A 21086-nucleotide genomic window follows, 5' to 3' on the forward strand; every position below is an offset into this window, starting at 1 on the left:
CTTTAATGTCTGGCTTAATAAAACACAGCTGGGTTTTCAGAGCTCCTTCTGCATCCAATTTGTTGTGATACATTGTTCTGGCTGAAGGATATGACGAAATCTGGCCTCACACAGATATGTAGTTGGAAGGGAGAGGCAAATCTTATTAGTCTTTTCATATACTTGTGGATACTTCTTCTATACTATACTGAAGTCAATAAATAAATAGTGATTCCTTACAGGTTAGCTGCAAAGGGTAATCTGAATCACACATGAACTGCTCACACCTTGTTACGTTAAAATCCTTGTTACATTGTTTTCCTCAAAATACTGAGTAATTACAAAGGGAAAAACAGTAACTTTACAGGAGAGAATTCTGGCAGACAACGCGTCAGCCAAGTGATCAGCATCTCCAGTAACAACACACATCAGCCTAGCGTGACCCTCATCTCACGCGCTGAGACCGTTACCTCCGTGGCCCCCTCCCCAAGAACACACAACCTCAGCACAACCACAAGAGAACATCAGATAAGCCCAAACTGAAGGACATTTTCCAAAACTGACTAGTACTTTTGAAAAAGTGTCAAGGTCACGGAAAGACAAAAGAACTGTCACACAATGAATATATATACATTCATGTATAACTGAAAAATTGTGCTCTACACTGGAATTTGACACAACATTGTAAAATGATTATAAATCAATAAAAAATGTTAAAAAAAAAAAAAAAACCTGTCACATATGTGAGGAGACTAAGGAGACACGACAATTAAATGAAATGTGAGGTTGTGAGTTGGGTTCTGGAACAGGAAAAGAACACTGGTGGGACAATTGGCGAAATCCAAATAAATTCTATACTTCAGTTAATAATATTGTACCAAGATAAATTTCTTAGTTTCAGTAAATGTTCTGTGGGTATATAAGCTGTTGTAAGGGGTAGCTGGGTGAAGGTTTTATGGGCACTCTCTGTAGTATTCACATGACTTTCTGGTAAGTCCAAGATTATCTCAAAATGTAGTTTTTTTAAAAATCTATTGCTCCAACTTGTACTATCAGGATGTGGGATCTTTTACCCACACATGATTTTATTGGTCATCTGGAAAACAAAAGCTCACTGAGTTAGGCAAGTATGCCAAATGCTGAGCTATTCCTTACACGATATCAGAAGATCACATTTGTTAGTATCTCCATCGATCTCATCAGAAAAGCACTTAGCTGTTGAGAAACCGGCCATGGTGATAAACACAAACTTTCCAACATTTTAATTTTTGCTTGACGAATGAAATTTTATCATTGGCAACAAATACTGCCAGTTGTTTTCCTTAAAATAACGTACTCCCTCTGTTTATTTTTGAACAATGTCTGCCAAATACCAAACTCAGGATAACCATCATCTGTGTGTCAGTCATTCCTTCACGTAAAATGGTACCCAGTGAGGAGCAGGCTAGTTCAGCCTACAATCCGGGCAACTGCACAAGGGCTTTTCCTCAAGACGGCCACTGCCCCGTGGAGAGTCGGGGCACTACACGCGCACCCCCCATTTCACCACACAGAGCACGACAAAGGCATGTGTCTGAGGGGTCTACTGCTTCCTCCAGGACAGTCTGGGGGGCACAGCTCAGTGGCAGAGCACGTGCTTAGCACTCACAGGTCCTGGGTTCAATCCCCAGCACCGCCTCTAAAAGTACAAATAACTCTAATTACTTGCCCCCTTAAAAATGTAAAAAAACCCAATAGTCTTAGTGCAGCTGCTGTGAGGCAGCGAGGCGCCGCCTCGGTCTCTGAGAAGACTCCAGCCACTCCACCCTCTGCGGCTTGTGCACCGTCGTTGCCACGCCACCCGAGGAAAGATACCGTCTTACAATTATGAGGAAAATAATCCAGACTTCACAGGCACCCTACAAAGGTCCCAGAGCCACAGCTCACACTTCGAGGACCACTGTCTAAAGAGGTAACCTTCAGCTCCTGAATGAAACACCACCCCCACTCCGTCAGCCACCACACAGGTGACTGAAAAGAGCCCTCTGCTAAGGTTCACAGGAGGTTTACCAGCGACAACAGCTCCTTGTGTCACAGACTCAGGACAGTCCAGGGGCAGGTCCAGCGTCCGCCTCTGAACCAACCACCACACGTCACCCTGACGTCGTTTCACCTGAAAAGACGGTGACCCTCGTGCAGCCTCCACGGAGCAGCCCCCATCACCCCACCCCTCTCCCCAGAACGGCCTACGGACGTTAAGACTCGGATTTATTATTGTAGCCAAGTTGTTTCTCTTGACTGTACTCTATGGAAGAGAGTCACAGTTACTGACTTATTCAATAAATACCCCGCGCCCACTATGTGCTGGGGCCTGGGGACCTGTCGGTGAACGGACGCCGCTCTCCCTTCGACAGTCACACTCAAGCAGAGTCAGGCAAGGACGCTGGAACTCTTCTACCTGAGACTTTTCATACAGATGGAAAAGCCGCACCAGAGCGAAAGCAAACCAAGCTGCCTCCCACGGAGCTTACATTTTCGTGGAGGAACACAAGTAATAAACGTAAGTAAACGACAAGCACGTTTCAATGTGGTAAGTGCGATGAGGGGGAAACAGAGTGAGACGAGAAGGACTGGGCACACCAGGGGCTGAGAGGGAGGACAGCTTCACGCTAGGTGGCTAGGGTGGGACTGAGCCCGGAAGCTCCACACAGACGAGGGAAGTTACTGACGGGTGGCCCCACTCCACTGCTTCTGAGTTCCCCTGCCCCCAGCCAGCCCCAGTCCTCAGGGCCACCACCAGCTTTCTTGAGGACTCATGCTTACCCTCCACTTCCAGTGAAAGGCCACATCACTTCCTCAGTCATTCCAGAGCCTCCCGCGCCCTGGTCGGCCAACAGCAAACCAGCCATTTCCCAAGAAACACCCCGACCTGCCTTTTCTCTGCTGGGAGCTCACAGCTACACAGCAAACTCATTCTGCCCATCGTCAGTAAGTTTGTTCTAGCTCTCTTTCTACACACACAGAGTCTCTAAACAAGGAATAACTTTTTGAAAGACTTACTTTGTGCCATAAACTGCTGGCTGTTTTCCATGTTATTTCATCCTCCTAACAAGCAACAGAATAAGTGTAATTAGCAGTAGTCTACACGGAAGGCAACGGAAGCTCCAAAAGTCATAAATTTGGGACTCAAAATTCAAATTTTCCAAACAAGAGAAAAAAAAAGAAGAAAGTTTTTTATTCAAAACTTCCTCCCAACTGCATCAGTCCCACTGTGCTGCTCTGAGCAAGACACATGGGAAATAAAGAAACGGGCGCTGACGGAGTCTGTCTTCTCTGCAACATTGTGTTTCGGGATCAGATTTGACTTTTGCACTAAAAATACACCTAAATAATAGACTTCAACTTAAAGGACTGGGTAAATTTACTCACCATGCTCGTAGTTTTCAAAGAACACTTTTTAACAGTTTCATTTAAAATAAACATGACCCTCTGATTTACACACATTGTCTCATTTATAATCCTCATACGAACACGGTGCAGTGAGTATCATCAGTATCTCTGTTTTACGTACGAGGACACTGAGGCCGTGGTCGTGCAGCCTGCAAACAGCAAAGCCTGGGTCTGAACCTGCGTCTGAATCCAAAACCCAAGTCACAACTACCATAAGATCCAGACTCTCTGACTTTAATCCATCTCTGTCAAGACTGGACACTACATGAAAGTGTAACAGTGTAACAAGAATTCTCAGGCATTCCTCACGTTTGAACGGTAAAATCTCTACAAAATCCTTTAGTTGCAAATCCCAAATAAAGCTTCACTGGTAACTGTGCTCCAGCAAAAATCTTCTGGGAAAACCCAAGGGCCTGAGAAAAGGGCACAACTTTCAATCGTGGGGTTCTGAGACCACCCCTAACTCTGACCCGTAGTCCAAAGGAACAAGGATGCTCACTTCATCCCAGTGAGGGGATGCAATGGCCTCCCCTGCTCAGGAACACCAGTGTGAGCCACAGCTGAAGAACATATTTCTTGAGGTACACACTGAGCTCTGAGTTCCTACAACACAGAGCATAGCCGGCCAGGCTGTAGCAGACAGTCTTAGTTACCCGTGACTGAGCTCACTCTCCAGATGGCCAGGGGGAGCATTCGTTTTTATCACTACTAGTCAAGACTAGTCTAAAGAAGATGGAATTATAGCTCTGAAACAGAGGTTCTCAAATCTAATTCTAATGAAACAGACATGTATAATGAACACAGTTCACATCTGGACACACTACAGTTTTCAAAATAAATTCCTGAAAACTCCAAAGGAGTACTGAAAAAAATTAAAGAAAACTTAACAGGTAGAGGAGCATACCATGTTCATGGATGGCACGGCAGACACGACAGGACACGGACTCTGGATTTTTCACTCTGTCAACGGCAATCCTAATTCCTCTCCCCACACTCAAGTACGTGTAAATACAAATAACCATGGTCAGGGTGAACTTGAATTTTGTCTTTTTAAAGAAAATCACTCTTCAAAGTCACCAATTTAACTATTAGTTGTAACATTATTTGGGATATTTTACAACTTGACTGAGTTAAACCATAAGTCATGACATCATGGAACAAAACTACTTTCTTTATATGTATATATATATATAGATAGATAGAGAGAGAAGTGCAGTTTACAATGTTGTGTCAATTTCTAGGTGTACAGCATAATGTTTCAGTCATGCATGAATGTACATATATTTGTTTTCATATTCTTTTTCACCATAAGGTACTGAATATAGTTCCCCAAAATTACTTTCTAAAATAAAAGGGTAATGAGACTGAAGCAAATAAAGCAGCAAAGAAAAATCATAGTCATTTTTTGGTTCAAAGGTTTTATTCCCAACTTTCAAGTTATCTTTCACGACTCCTCTCAGCTCTGAAACCTGCACTCCCATCACCTCCGTCAGGTCGCCTGGGGACCACCTGTGGAAAGGGTTAAAAGCCCACAGCTGCTGCTCGAGGCCTGCTGGCTGAGGAGGAGGCAGGCTGCCCAGAACCTCAGGAGGGCCAACCTCACACAGAGTAAACAGAGGCTGCTGCGCACTCAGGAATAAATTCCTCCACCAGCACATACTCTCCTGAGGTTTTCGTGTGAGCTTTTTTCAATAGATTCCAAGTTGAGTAATAAACAGACATAATAGATTTCCTTGGGTCTTCCCTGAGTTCAGGAAGATCTGACAATATCACGAAATAGCTCAGAACAGTTCCCTGAAATTTTTCATTAGAATTCTTTTCTCCTGAATCATGTTAATAAAGTACAACTTGGCCTTGGATTCGTACGTAACTACTTGCTCACAGGCAGCTCGAGCCCAGAGGACGGGACAGGCCGCTGAGGCCCGTCCGTGGGAGGCAGGGCCAGGGGTGGGAAGATCTCTGGAAGAATGCTTTCCAGCAACGCTATGTGCCGCTTGGAAGAGAGCTCCCTCGCGGAGCTCGCCTGGCTCTGAGGTGAGTCTGAAGCAGTCTTCTCTGTTGCAGCCTCCGCGGCCCATGCTGCTCTCAGGCATTTGGCTCAGTAAGCCTGGACTCGCTCTCATCTTTAAGGGGCAAGGACTTGCACTGTTCCTCTATAATTCAACAGGCCGAGCTAATCCTAGGTGTTACTGCTGTAGGAGGTACGTCAAATGGAGCAAAGTCATGCAAGTCTGTCCCCCCGCATACCTACGGTGTGTCTGAGCTCGCTCTGTGTGCACTAGATTTCAAACTGAGGCTGCTGAACACTATTTTCCAAATGCAGGAGGCGTTTGCTGCCCTGGGCCAGCCGAACACAGGAAATGCAGCATCTGATTTGTTTTATTTTAAGAGGAAGAAAAAAAAAAACTACTTAAGACCTGATCCTGGTGCCTTTGAACATTTAACACTTGGAACCTGAACTGTTTCATAACAAACTGGAGCTCCCTCCCCGCTAAGAAGAGGCCCTTGGGAAGTATTTATTTTGTTAATGAGTGCTAAGTAATTGTGCTCCTCTCGAGCAAAAACCACACAAAACCTCTAGAAGATGGTCTTCAGGCTCCCTGGCTCTGCCAGGTGCACATGCGCTCCCTCAGCCAAGAGCCTGGAGCCGTGAACGGGGAATTCAGGGAACAATGTGGCCACAAGCACTTCTCCAAAGAGAAAAACAACTCCCCTCTTGGCCCGACTCCAAAGGCAACTGAGCCAAGTTAGGTCCAGGCTGGTCCCTGAACAGACTCTCTGCCACCTTCTCCTCCAGCCATCAGGGTTTTCAGCATGGGCTTTGCAAATAATCTCAAACAATTAATTAGTGCTTTTGAACTCACCCCGTTCCATTAATGAAATGTTGCCAGACAGCCTCTGATAACATATTTCCAGAGCTAATTAAATGTGGCAAACCACAGGACACAGACTCCCCAGGCACTCAAGAGGGCCAGGCTGAGACCTGGCTGGTGACAGTGAAGTCGTCCCTGCAAGCAATCCCAGGGTGACAATGGTGGGGGGCTGCTCGGTCGGGCTCTAAGGATCTTCCACAACATGCCAGGCACTGCCCTCAGAGTATACAGTTACCAGGCTCTTAAAGTTCAAATCATTCTTTCACCCTAAAGACTTTTTTTTTCCTTCTAATGAGAGAAAATTCTTAATTTGATACTAAAAAGCTTTGTAGAGCTTCTAGTCCACTCACTCCCAAAAAATGATTGTTTTTTTTTTTAAATTGTAAAGGGGAAGCTGAACAGTAGTTTTAAAAACTAAATATTAAAATAAATCTCATCCCCTGATTCCCTTCTTTCAATCAAAGAGGCTGCAGGATCCAAGGTCCCCACTCCCACAGCCGCAGTCAGGGGGACGTCTTTCTATGTTTCTCTCACCATCTAATGCCACACAGAATTCCAGACCGCTCCACACGCATGCCCAGCAAGATAAACACATTTTTCGAAGGCCTAGAAAAAAGTTAGCAGGGGGCAAGAAGTAGAAGTGTTGTTGCATTCCTCCAGACTTTTCTGTCCCAGTTTCGAAAAGAGAACGCCCGGCACCCGGGGTTTGAGGCGGGGCTCCGGCCGCGCTAAGGCTGCTGCCCCCCACCACCCCCGTGACAGTGACGAGGGCCGACACAGCAGGTCGGAAAGCTGCACAGACCACTCAGTGGCTAAAGAAATAAATAACGGTTATTCTTAAGTAACTCCGCCTGCACAGAGGTTACACCTTCTCAGCGCCTCACCCCGACTGCTAACAAACGTGATGTCGAAGGGCTCGCAGGCATCACTAACGGCTCAGGGGGAGCTTCTCTTCCGAAATCTGTTAGTTTTTTGACGTTTCAGCCTAGAATCCAATTACAGGAATACAATAGGAATCAGTGAGGAAGCCAGAGCTAAAAACTAGAACAGCTCCAGCAAAAATGAGCTGAACTTTTTCGAACACCCCTGTTAACCTACCTCAGCTCCTCCTAGCCAGTCAGCTGGGACCATCCCGGTTACCTAGGGTCCCCTTGGCCACAGCCGCCTGTACCAATGTCCCCATGTTCGCTGAATCAGCACAAATCTCCCACCTCGGTCTTCTAAGTCACAGGGGAAGAAAGGGGAAAAGGCAAAAGAGGCGCATTAAGGAAGAACTGGAGAGAAGTTCCTCCTTTATCAGCTCCGATCATTACGTCAAGGTGTGGCCCCAGCCAGTGAAGATGCCCCCGGTGTGCAGGTGCACCACACGTACAGCTGGGGAGCTAAAGGTGCCCGTGGAACTCACCACCTCAAGCCAGTTTCCCCTCTAGCACATGGATCCCTCCGACCCAAATGAGTTCCTGAAAGGTTTTCAAGGTCGCTGTTCAAAGGCCTGCTAAAACCAAGCTCCCTCCATGGCAGTGAGGCTTTTCTAGAAGTATTTGCAGGTTCTGTGTTACAACTTGTGCACTGAGAAAACAGATGATCTATGCTGTCAATGTGGTCCTCCGACCGCAGCAGCAACATTGCATGGGCCTGTTAAAAAAAATGTGCAGTCTGTTACGCATCAAGACCCACTAAAACAGAATCTGCTTGTTAACGAGACCCCCAAGTGATTCACATGCAAATTAAAGCTTGGAAAGCTCTGGTCTAATGTTTGTCTGTTTATAACTTCCAACTCCAAAGGCAAGATGGGAACACCACTCTCATGCAAAACCGATGTGAATCCATATTACAAAACATACTTTAAAGTAATTACTTGCTTTACAGAAAAAAGTTGGCTACAAGCATCACTCCTTGCTCACACTTAATATGGGTAATTTAATTTATAAAAATGAGTTTACACACAGCACACTAATTTATAATATAAAGCTGGATGCAACTGTATTTCTCTGAAACATCAGTTTTGTAGCGAGAAGCGATTTTGCAAAAGGTGGTAATACAACTCTCAAGATTCATAATCCTGAAAAACAGACCACCTGGGGAATAAAAAGGATGAGACAGGAATCAGGACAGCAGGTAAGCTGGGAAGAGAGGGTCCAGGCTTTTAAGACAGTGATTTTTCAAACAGTCATTCGCCGTGCAAAGAGATTTTCTTCAGACAGTTGGGGGTTGTGCTATGTTTTAAGGTACTGCTTTTACCGTGACATACAAGCAATTACCTTCACCATTAGGTGATGCATAGGGCTCCACTGGTACGAGGTATGTTTATCCTCTTTCCTCCCCAAAAGAAACAAATTGAAAGAAAAACCACAAAATCATTCTTTTTTTTATGTTTACTTTCTCTGTCCTTCTTTTCTTTTTTTCCCCTTTTTTTTGGGGGGGGGGTGGACAATAATTAGCTTTATTTATTTTTAATGGAGGCACTGGGGATTGAACCCAGGGCCTCATGAGCGCTAAGCACACACTCTACCACTGAGCTATCCCCTCCCCCACAAAGTCATTCTTAATTTCAAAAGCATTTCACTCCCAAGGGTCCTTCCCTCTAAAATCTGATTCTGGTCCCATCATCTCTGGCCTCAACTATTACAATGGCCACCAACCAGTATCCTCAAATGCACCCTCGCCCAAAAGTCTACTCTCAACACTACAGTCAGAGTGATCCTGTTAAAATATCCCTCAGGTCACATCATTCTGCTGCTCAAACCCGCCAACGGCACTAGCTCACGCAGAGTAAACACTTTACAACGGCCCACAAGGCTATATGCAGCCCCACACCTGCCCCCAGGTAACTCTCCGACCGCACCAGCAGCCACCTACCTGTTTACGGAGCTTGCGCACTTCAGACAAGCCGCCACCTCAGGGCCTTTGCACCTGCTTTCCCTTCTGTCTGGATACCCACTTAGCTCACCTCCTTCAAATCTTTGCTCAAATGTCATCTTCCCGGGAGGCCCTCTCTAGTCACCTTACTTTAAATTATACTCCCCCTTAGCAGTCCCCAGACCCTCTGCTTTTTCTCCACTGAACCTTCAAAAATATGCATAATTTCTTTGTTTCTGGTCTGTCTCTCTTCACTAGAATGTAAGCTTCTGGTGGACAAGGATTTTTGTCTGTTTTGTTCACTGCTGTAGCGACAAAATGCTCAGTATGAACTAAACTCATTAAAAATAGCATTGCTCTTCAAAAAACAAAAGTAGAATGCCCAGTATATGCTTGCTGAATAACTCAACCAATTAACACTTTAGGAAACTTAACCTTGTTAGAAGATGGAAAAAAATCATCATTTGCATGAACTCCAAAGTTTCCTTTTGCTGTGCCCCAGAAACCAGCAGCGTACCTGTGACCTGGGAAGCATTCAAAGCTGATTCACCAGACTACAAGCTCCTTCTAACACAAGCAGTATTTAAAGTTGAAAGAAAAGGTGAAGAGATAACTGGTTCTTTCCTCTAACTCAAAAGAAAGGGGCGAGTGAGAGCGAGGTGGCATTCTGCTTCGCCGAGCAGCAGTGGAATGCTGGGGCCAGCAGCCGACGTGTCCAGCTGGAAAAACTCGTCTCAGGAAAGCCCTGCAGCAGCTCGGTGGCACCGCCGATGGAAACAACAGAGCAGGGACTGACTCCACAAGCCGTGCCCTGCTCTCCCCGAGGCCTCTGCTACCCGAGCATCCTTGTGGATGGGCCAGAAAGGCAGGCAGGAAGGGAGTGTCCTCCTGTTACTCCTGACGTTACTCCTGACGTTACTCCTGACGTTACTCCTGATAGCTCTATCATTTAGACCAGGACTAAGTTACTCAGGCCCGTGAGGACAAAGGGAAGAACATGACGAACTCGGCGCAGTCTTACTGGAACGTTTTCCTTTTGCCATAATTACCGTTTATCACTATACGGTTCCCTTCATTGCCAAAAGAGAGAGTAACTTTTATTTTTAAATCAATATTTTCCTTTGAAGGCAGTAAGATTTTCCACATTCCACTCTAGTTCTTTTTTTTCCCCCAAGATTTCTAAGAGTTGGCAGGGCAGGGCAGGGGAAGAGCTGGGCCTCCATCCCCAGCGCACCTGCCGCCTGGTCCTTGGAAGGAGCATTCTGAGAGCGGGTGAGTTTTCAAGCCTGATTTACAGCGTCCTCTCAGAGAACAAAATATGATTATACTGGACTTCAGGATAAATCTTTTTTAGGCCACTCTGGCAGAGAATGTTTTAAAGGAAAGAAAGTCAGCAATACACAGGGATGCAGCGCAGGCCGGGACCGTCTTCTGCGAAGGGCAGACACCTCCATGCCTTGATGCCCACGTGCAGGGCAGGTGCTGGGGGACGGCCTCACGGTGAGACACGCCCCAGGACACGCTGGGTTCCTATAACACTTCCGGCACCAGCACTTGGGGCCAGGAGTTTCACCAGTGATTCGAGCTGGCCCCAGACCATCAGGGTTTAGTTATCAGAGCAAATAAGCTGAGAAAGCCTGATTTCCTATGTCCCCGGTGTGTGGAAGCATAAGCCTGGAGCAACTGAATACTGCGTGGTCACACATAGGTAGCTCTGTCTTGTGGAAAAGTTGATCAGTGTTTACAAAATGCACCATCATTAGCGTCCAAAAATAACCCAAATAAACCAGGAATCCAGAAAGCTGGGGGGCAACTACAGTCTAGGATAAGGATGCAAAGGGGAGGGAAACTGTGTTCTGCTGGCTCGTCTGACACCAGACCTGTGTATAATCTCACTCATGCTCTTGGTAAACCTTTCCTACGCTGTGTGCACATCTAGTTGTCCCGCTACCTAATCTCCTTGCAAATGAAAAAAACCCTTTATTTGATATCACATCATAGCCCTACTCCCATGGGTGGAACATGGAGGGCAGGGTCATCTTTGAGAAATGAACTCATCTTTTAACTGAATCCAGCTAGCTGTTCCAACTGTGTGTGTGTGTGTGTGTGTGTGTGTGTGTGTTGTTTCCGTGCAAAAACCTAAAGAAAGGGAGGCAGAGACCTCAGCACGCCTGGGTACGCACGGTACCCCCGAGGCACCACCACCTCGCACGCAGGCCACCCTATTCACTCCGGGTCTTTAAATAACTGTTCTTCGCTCTTTAAAATCAGCAGAAAGTTGGCTCCCTGGTGACAGCTGGTGTCACAGCTGACAATCTTGCCTTATGTATCCAACAGTGGAATTAAACACAAAAGTGGTTATAATAACCACCTAAAAACAGTAATAATCACAGACCAAATCAACTGGCTGTGTCCAAAACCTCAGGGCTTAGCAAGAGAAGGCCGTGTGAACTTGCTTTCCTTCAAGTCTACCCCTTCTCTCGCCTTTCCATCCCCTGGTGGCAGCCCCTGCCAGCAGCCTCCCCGCCCCCCTGCCACTGTGAGTTACAGCCTCTGGGCCCTCGGCTGGCAGAGAGGAGGAAACTGCGGTAAAACCACCCCTGTGGCCCTCGGGCCGCTGACCTCAAGTCCGAGAGCAAGGGCGCCAGCTCCCGTCGGGCAGCAGGGGCGGAAGGAGCGCGAACTCCGGGTCTGCGGCCACTCGGCCACTTACTCGCTGCGTGGCTACTACTACATAAAGGACCGCTTCAACTTTTTAAAAACTGTGTCTCTCACTGTATGTTACAGTTTTCTTCTCTAAGCCTCCGTTTCCCCAACTGTAAAACGAGTAGAACAACAGTGGTGGGACTGGTGGCCGCAGAAATCATCACAAACCAGCGGCGACGATGAACACCTCCCTCGCGGGCCTCTGCGAGGACGGAAGGAACTGGTTGGCGCCAAGCGCCGGCAGGGCGCCCGGCTGGCGCTCGGTGCAGAGGCGCCGCGCCCGGCGGGGGAGGCCGCAGGGCTGTGCGGGCGGCCGGCCTGCGCAAGTGTGCTGGGTTCGGGTTCAGCCAAGAGGGCCCACCTTCCTAAACTGCCTGCTTTCTCTCAAGCCCCGTCACCCTTACTCCATAAATGAAGAAAACAGCCCTGGCCGCCCAGGAACCGCTGTGGGAATCAAGCGCAACCCCAGGCACGAAAGTGCTCTGAAAACGATACACACAAAATCGTATTATTCGTTCAGCCTCCCCCGCGAGGCTGCCAGCGTGTCCCATTCCAACCCAAGCATCAACCAGCTGGTGTCTCTGCCTGCTGCCCCCACGGACTCAGAGCTTTCTTAGCAGGAAAATAACGCCAACTAAAAACATCTCCATTTTCCAGCGGACTGTAGCTGGAATTCCAGGTACCCCTGATAAAGATGAGAAGAAATGTGTCTGCTCGATAGAAGCGTGTGTGAGGCTCCAAAAGGATGCATCCACGCACCGAACAGACTGCAGGATGAGGGGGACGGCCGCCCCGTCCGCACCCGCTGGCACAGAGGCGGGGGCAGCCTCTGCAGGTCCCCCCGTGACCCAACCCAACACGAGGGGCCAGGGAGTACAGGCCAGCCCGTCCCGTCTACCAAGCCGCGCTCCCTGAAAGCTCCACATGCGCCTCTTTTTCTCATTCCTGAGGCTCCTGGGGCACAGCCCTGCCTGACGCTGGCAAGCCTCAGAGGCAGCAGTTAATATTTTTTAAAGATGTGTAGCAGGACAGTTTTTAAAGTGAAAACAGTGAGCCTTAAGCCCACAGGAGCAAGCACATACTTTTTAAACTTCCCACTTCTCTTAGATCACAGGATCAAAGATAAGGTACCAAAACCCTACAGTAATTTCTAACCAGGAGGCACCACGGTACTGCCACGCTCTGGAGCACCGAGCAGGGCCCTCCCTCCCCACAGCACGTAAGGCAACCACGGAGCGAGGGAGGGAAGGAGAAGTACGAATTCTGTCAAAGCAACCGCTGACCCGGGATGTGGCTTGCTGCCCCCCGCCTCCTTCACCCTCAGCCACGAGCAGACAGAGGAAGGCTCTCACTGAAGGCCCGAGGGCGGGCTCCCACCCTCCCGCCTTGGGCGCATCTGCTGTGCTGTGCTCCTCCTGGCCACGCACGCAGGCCCTCACCCTGCCTGCCGCCAGGAACCCTGCCACACAGCCTCACAGCCGTGTCTGCGAAATAAGAATGCAAATAAAGACGGCCCATGACCTGAGGGCCCTTCCACTCTATGACTTACATGCATTCCTTCTAAGGCCAAAAGGGTTTAATCTGGTTCCAGGATGTCTCATGGCGGCTGCTCACCTGGTGTTGAATCAGCCAAGTGAAGGGGCTCATTCATCCCGCACTGAGGGTCTCCTGCACGCAGGCCTGAGTGGAGTGGCTGATGGGCTGGGTTCTAGGGCCACGCTGCCTGGGTTCAAGTCCCGGCTCTGCCACTCATTCGTTGCTGAGCCTCAGTTTCCTCGTGTGGAAAATGCAGATGATGCTAAAACTACTAACCCTACCCCACAGGGTCGTCCTACAAAGACAAGCAGACCCGCTGGCCGAGAGCAAACCCTGGGCGAGGGAGTGTCGGCCCACACGCCAGGCACCGCCGCCGCTGCTGCAGCCACGGAGGGCACTTCTCAGGCTCACTTCCCGAGGCCGCAGTTGATTCTGAGATTGTACAGAGCGTGCCTCTGGCTACAGAAGGATGGAGAAGGGAGACGCGAAATCTCAGGATGCAATCCACGGCGCTGTCCTGACGCTCAGGGTCCTCAGCAGTCCACCCCACGCCTCCCTCCAGACAGACCGCCTCCACACTCCCGACCCGGGTCATCCACGCTTTAGAACGAGCTCAAGGCCCTGAGTGCCCTGCTCTGCGCCAGACCCTGTTCTTCCAGAAGCTGCCGAGCCCAGTCCTTCCTCTTTCTAGATTCTGCCTGGTCTTCAAATCAGAGCTCGAGACCCAGGCTTCCACAGAGCCCCCCCCCCCCCCGGCCGCTCTAACCCACCTCTGAGCCTTCTGGGGGCTTCTGTTTTACTCGGCGCTCACCACGCATTGATTATTTTGTTGCACGGCTATATTTTACACGCCTAACTAAAGCACAGGCAACTCCAAAGAAGGACGGATCTCACGTCCCTTTGTAGACCCCTGAGTGATGAGCACTGTGCTTGCACGTGGCAGGGACGCAGCAAACAGGTGACTCACCTGCTGCTCCAACAGGGCGCACAGACGGCACACGGCAAACCCACGGCCATTCTCTGAAAACAAACGTGTTTCTGACCAACACTCCCTCACAGTGTAGAGACTGAAGCTAAAACTGCAGACCCAGACGAGGCAGGCTCATGGCTGAATCTGCCGCTGGGTTGTGGTGTGGCCTCCGGGAAGACACTTACACGGCCGTGCGGCAGTTTCCTCATCTATCAACTGAGGACGAACAAAGAACCTACACTTAAGAAGTGAAATGAGAGAATACATACAGAGCACTTTGCACAGGGCCTGGCACACAGTAAGTAATTAGCTATTCTGTAAGTTTTCATTGTTCAACTGTCTTCCTGAAGTTCAATTCATCCAGAATGCCCCAAAAAACCATTGTCCTAAAACTACGCTGAGCCTATACAGAACGCTGCCGGACATCAGTGTACACAGAACACGTCTCCCTCCGTCTTCATTCATTTGGCCCATTCGGTCTTTCAGAAAGGCACCTCTACCTCTGAACCGTCGGTCAGCTGCCTCAGGTTGTTACAAAATCTGTCAGCCTGCTGCACCTTCAGTCTTCCTGTGCGCCCCAGCAGAGCTCTGAGTGCGCGTATAACGCAGGAGAAACATCTGACCAAAGGCCTGAGAGAGGAGGGAGGGTCTTAGGCAAAGCTGATCCACCGTCAGGTACATCAAGGGACCACAGAGCCGCCAGACTGCCACGTTCCCGTGAAGTGTCTTCAGCTGTGTCCTCCAGTCTGTCTCAGGCATCGGTGAAAGCAGGATACTTGGCCTCAGAGTCCCAGGCACAGCTACACGTATAGTCACCAAACACCACATTCTCCATCAAGCCGTTTCTCTCTGTTTCTCTCTCCCACTCTCTCTCTTTTTTTTTTTTTTTTCGCTACTATTTTTCAATGAGATTTTAATTAAGATCAGTTTTAAAGCATAGGCTAAAAGGCAAATAACCTTTCAATCGTGAGACAAAATGAAACTGCTGACAGAGAATGGGCAGTTCAATTTCACACAGACATCATGAAAAAAAAAAAACTAGCAACTTTCTCTCAAGAAATTTGCAACAAGGAGGGCATTCTTTCTGTTTCCAATCTCACAAACTAATTTCTGCAAACTGGCTTTCACCCAGTCCATGCCTGCATGTGACTCCTGGTCTGAGGCAGCCGGCGCCTCCATGGTGGTCCGGCCCCTTCAGGGGACACAGGTGAGGAGCGCGGACGGGAAGCCCGGCTCCCCCACTCCCTCGCTACGTGATGCTGTACGAGGAAGCTACGCTCCCCAAATCTCGTTTCATCATCTGTGAAATGGAGAAAATACGCATCAAACCCACCTCAGAGTTGTGATTAAGTGAGAAAGAAGAATATCCTTATTCACTGTTACAGTCTAGAGCTGCTCGCCCAGCCCCTGCCCGCGTGCACACTCAATGCACGGGAAGTATTATCACTCTCATGTCACCTGCACGTGCAGTTCAACAGCCAAAACCAAGAGGCTAATCATTTTTTAAGTCCATGTGTTTCTTGTTGCAGCCAGCCAATGTCCAGAACTGAGCCAACAGATTAGTCCTGTATAGCTCACTACAGAAGAGACACAAAGCAAATTATAACAAAATAGAGCAAAAGAAGCTTCCGAATTCATTAAGTAATCCTGACTGCCAACATTAAATGTTGATGTGGGGGATCTGATACTCTTACTTAAGCAACAATGTTTCAACTAAATCATCTGCTTCCTCTCATCTCCATCCTCACACTCCCAAGGCCTCTAGGAAGCACAGTGTAGTTCTGTAATCTTTGAAAAGTTACACATTAAAAAATCTAAAATAGGCAAAATTAAATATCTCCTAAGCAGTCTATGCCAGGAGTGTCACCACTATGTAAAAGATCTAATTTTGGGATAAAGAACAAAAAGGCGTTCTTGAAATTAGTACTTAGGACAAGGAAGCAAGTGTAATCCGTGCATGAAACAAAATTCAGTGGGATTAAACATTAGCATATTTGTCCCCTACCCACCTCAACACTGAAGGTCCGTTAGGTGTCTGCGTCACTGACACTAGAATGTCTAGCGCCAGTCTAGTAAAATATACCCAGGCAAACGTGCTACGCATCTGTACAGTAGTCAAATGTTTCATTTCCTTGAAGAACATAAGTACTCAAGTTTTACACAAACATCACATGTCCTAAATTTCTCTAAACTAAAGCGGCTGAAAAAAAAAATATCCAAAAGAATATATGTATAATGAACACTCAATTTATATTATGCAACTTACCTGCAGTTGCCAAACAGGAGCTCATCAGGGCAAACACGGCGATCACACAGGGAGAAGTCATTTTTATTTTTCCAGAAGTGTGTCCCATTCAGTCACCTCCGCCTGCAGCTCTCAGATCCTCAACAATCTTTGCAAATCAGAAGTGACCTTAAAACTCTTTCCAACTTTCAAATTGCCTATAAAAACATAAACATTTTATGAAGAAAAGTTAATGTGGGAATTTCTTTTCATAAGTACACATTAAAGTGAAATGAAGAATTTCTAAAAAGTGTTAAGATAAATTTATCTTAAAAGACGCCAAGACAGCACTCAAGCAAAGGTGGGTGGGAGGGGGATGATAATTACCTAAAAAGATCTTTATAGCAAATACTTCTGCAAAGACATGCTTGTTTTTGACATTTAAAATCTTTGGTTTTATATAAAATTTTCAAGAAAATAGAAGAAAATCAAAGTACATCTATAATATAACATCATGAGTTATACTGGAGCACTAAAATAATCAACGACACTCAACACCATACACAAACTCCCTAGTGTCAGCAGGAAAACACAGACAACTCTGGTTACAAACTCAATCTAATGTTACAGTAACAGGACTGTCACAGGGATCAAACTGAAATACATTTAGAATCAATCTAAAAAAATAAAGATTAAAAGGCAAGATTCTTATTTCAACTATGTGCCAATCTGTTAACAGGTGAAAATGTCTCTCCCCGTCTCTCAACCCCAGCTGAGACTATCTGGTTACTTGAACAGAGGATCCAGAAGGTCCTTTCTAAGCCTTTCCTATCCAGAGCCTTGAATGATGAGTTTTGTGAGGGTTACTTAACTTGAATACCCTTCCTATGACCCTGAAGATCACCCAACATGTATTTTCCAGCCTTGTCTCCCTAAGCCTGGCACAACCCACAGAAGTTGTTCAACTCAACAAACATTTATTTACTGAGCACCGACTATGTTTCAGGCATTGAGTAAAGACATGATTCCTCTTATCAGGAATAAAAGTTACCCAACAACTAGGTAGAAGCATAAAGACCCTGGCTGCTCTAAGCCCTGAGCAAGGCGGGACCACGGGTTCTCTAGGACCCACCTCAAACAGCTGGAGACTGCAGCCCTGTTAGAGATAGCACCCCCAGAACCAGCTCGCTACCCTCAGAGGCAAAGCCAGCTTGGGCACCTGCAGGTACAGTGCAGAAACACCAAGTCAGTGGCAAAATGAGTGTCTAATTAAATGGTCTTGGTTCACTGCATCAAGTGTTAAGAGAAAGATATTTTAAATGGTTCCCTGCAGTAGTAACACTAATGGGCTTTAACAGGGGAGAAGCAGGTTGATTCAAGGAAAGTGATGGGAGGGAGAGGGAACCTTTTCACTGAATATCTATTTGGGTTTTACAAGTATTACCCACCCAGAAATAGTAACAATAAAGTGCTAATTTCAATTTTTTCAGATATGCTTTTAAACTATATTATTACATACGCAGGAGGCACTGTGGTTCAATCTCGGTATGTGATAGAGATGAAAAGCCTAGGATGAGTAAAACACGGATTACGGCGGCAGTTAGAAGCCCCTAAGGGTAAGTCCACTCTGCCACCTGCCCAACGGGTGACGCTGGGGTTACTCCACCCATGACCCTATCCCGTAGCCTGTTGTGAGGAGTAAAGGAGTTAACGTATAGACATTGCTTAGAGCAGTGCCTGGCACATAATAAGCAATGAATAAATGTTAGCTATTGTCATCACATTATTGTCCATTCCTTTTGAGGTATATTTATATCAATAAAGTGGAGAAATTAGGGTGTGGTTATTTACATAATTCTTAGCTACTGGAAAATCAGCTTAATCTTTTGTTTAATTTTATTTTTTATTGAAGTGTAGTTGATTTACACTGTTAGTTTCAGGTGTGCAGCACAGCAATTCAACTATACATACACATACATTTTTTATTCAGATTCTTTTCCATTATATGTTATTACAAGAAACTGAATATAGTTCCCTGTGCTATAACCAGTTTAATCTTTTGTTTACTGCAAAATAAGCATTACAACAGACGCAATAAGGAGATAAGCTAAAGAGGGGAATCATTAAAGAACAAAATCGCCTGTCAAACTGAGGCACAAGTCATCCAGCACAACGGTCTCAACTTCAAAACTGACTAAATTTTACAGATTATTTTGGACACCGTGAAACTGACTTCAATCATCCCCTGAAGTCCGACGCTCCTGTCACCACAGTTCCACACTGTCTCAGAAGTAACGGACATCTGCCCTGTTAACCTAAAAAATCAGTGACAGCGAAGAGAATTTGTCCCTGTTTTTTCCCCACAAAAGATTAGGTTTCCTGAATGGACTGATAAGGAAAATTCTCTCTAAAAGAATACGCTATTTCAACCAACGCTACAGGCGATTTTTATAAGCAAAACCCGTGAGGAGATCTCAGAAGAAGATGGCTTCCCAGAGGACTTTTATGGTGCACACAGCCACTCCAGCAGCACAAGGCTCGCGGAGATGTTTAATGAGCTTGTATCACCCCCTGCCCCACAGCGGCAGAGGGTCTGTGGGCCAGGCTCATTAATCCAGGGCTTAAACCAGGTCTGAATGAACCTGTGGAAAAGAAAGGCCAATGGTTCTATTAAAAATATAGACTGCAAATTGCTGACAAGAATATTGGGCAATTATTAAAATGCAGCAATTACAGATATAACAGAGCCAAGCTCAACAGTCTGACGCCCAAAGGCAAACCACAGCAAGTTTACACCGGATCTCAAAACATCTCTGAGGAAGTCCAAGGCAAGTTGAAACTCACACACTGCTGCGTCTAACAAAGAGGGGGCTTTTCTTCTTTCAGTTTAAAGTCCCTCCATAATGTAACTTGTTCAGAAAGAAAATAAACTGCAGAGAGTTTTTGCCTAATCTTCCCAATGTGGTGACAGGATCCTAAGGCGAAAGAGAATAAAAGGGGAAGCGTGTCGTTCCATTCAGTGGAACTCCAGTTTTGGCCAAGACTTGCACACATCAGCACCTTAACACACGACTTGGGGATCAGCTCCCCAACTAGGAGAGCACAGGATGATCAAAGGCTTCAGAAAAGTCGCAGATCTGGAATAAAACTAGGGAAATACAGGCAAAACATGATCTCACATACGTCTCAGCAATGCTTTCCTAGGGCAGTCTACCCAAGAAATAGAAATAAAAGAAAAAATAAGCAAATGGGACCTAATTAAACTTACAAGCTTTTGCACAGCAAAGGAAACCATAAGCAAAACAAAACAACCACCTACAGAATGGGAGAAAATATTTACAAAAGATGAAACCGACAAAGGCCTGATCTCCAGAATATATAAACAGCTCATGTGACTTAATAAGAAAAAAACAAACAACCCAATCCAAAAATGGGCAGAAGACCTAAACAAGCAATTCTCCAGTGAAGACAAACAAATGACCAACAGGCACAGGAAAAAATGCTCAATATCACTAATTATCAGAGAAATGCAAATCAAAACTACAATGAGGTATCACCTCACACCAGTCAGAATGCCCATCATTCAAAAATCCACAAGTAACAAGTGCTGGAGAGGCTGTGGAGAAAAGGGAACCCTCCTACACTGCTGGTGGGAATGCAGTTTGGTGCAGCCACTGTGGAAAACAGTATGGAGATTCCTCAAAAGACTAGGAATAGACTTACCATATGACCCAGGAATCCCACTCCTGGGCATATATCCAGAAGGAACCCTACTTCAAAAAGACACCTGCACCCCAATGTTCATAGCAGCACTATTCACAATAGCTAAGACATGGAAACAGCCTAAATGTCCATCGACAGGTGATTGGATAAAGAAGTTGTGCTATATTTATACAATGGAATACTACTCAGCCATAAAAACCGACAACATGATGCCATTTGCAGCAACATGGATGTCCCTGGAGATTGTCATTCTAAGTGAAGTAAGCTAGAAAGAGAAAGAAAAATACCATATGAGATCGCTCATATGTGGAATCTAAAAAAAAAAAGAAGACAAATGAACTTAAATATAAAACAGAAACAAACTCCCAGACACAGAATACAAACTTGTGGCTGCCCGGGAGGAAGGGGTGGGAAAGGACAGACTGGGAATTCGAGATTTGTAGCTACTGACAGGTATATACAGAATAGATGAACAAGTCCATACTGCATAACACAGGGAAACGTATCCAAGAACTTGTGGTAGCTCACGGTGAAAAAGAATATGAAAATGAATGTATGTATATTCACGTATGACTGAAAAATTGTGCTGTACACCAGAAATTGACACCACATTGTAAACTGACTGTACCTCAATAAAAAAATACAGAAAACGTGAGTTGATTTTGGTCATACGTGTATATAAACTGTTGTTGCTGCTGTTGTAGACAGCAGAGTTAAACATCTTCCTGCACAATTGACGCTACCTAAAAATCATCATGTGTCTGTGTACAGTCCTTGTTTGTTCTTG

General features: G+C 46.4%; 1 protein-coding gene across 3 annotated transcripts in view; it reads right to left on the reverse strand.

Annotated features, from left to right (window-relative positions):
• TGFBR3 (transforming growth factor beta receptor 3) overlaps positions 1–21086 on the reverse strand; it is a 183037-nt gene that overhangs the window by 142876 nt on the left and 19075 nt on the right. For all 3 annotated transcript variants that reach the window (XM_074369938.1, XM_074369937.1, XM_074369939.1), the window contains exon 2: positions 16619–16794. In XM_074369938.1, coding sequence (XP_074226039.1) covers positions 16619–16706 — 88 coding nt within the window. In that variant the 5' untranslated portion in view covers positions 16707–16794. The remainder of the gene's footprint in view (positions 1–16618; positions 16795–21086) is intronic.

The sequence above is a fragment of the Camelus bactrianus genome, chromosome 9 (genome assembly GCF_048773025.1).
Source record: "Camelus bactrianus isolate YW-2024 breed Bactrian camel chromosome 9, ASM4877302v1, whole genome shotgun sequence".
In the NCBI taxonomy this organism is placed as follows: domain Eukaryota; kingdom Metazoa; phylum Chordata; class Mammalia; order Artiodactyla; family Camelidae; genus Camelus; species Camelus bactrianus.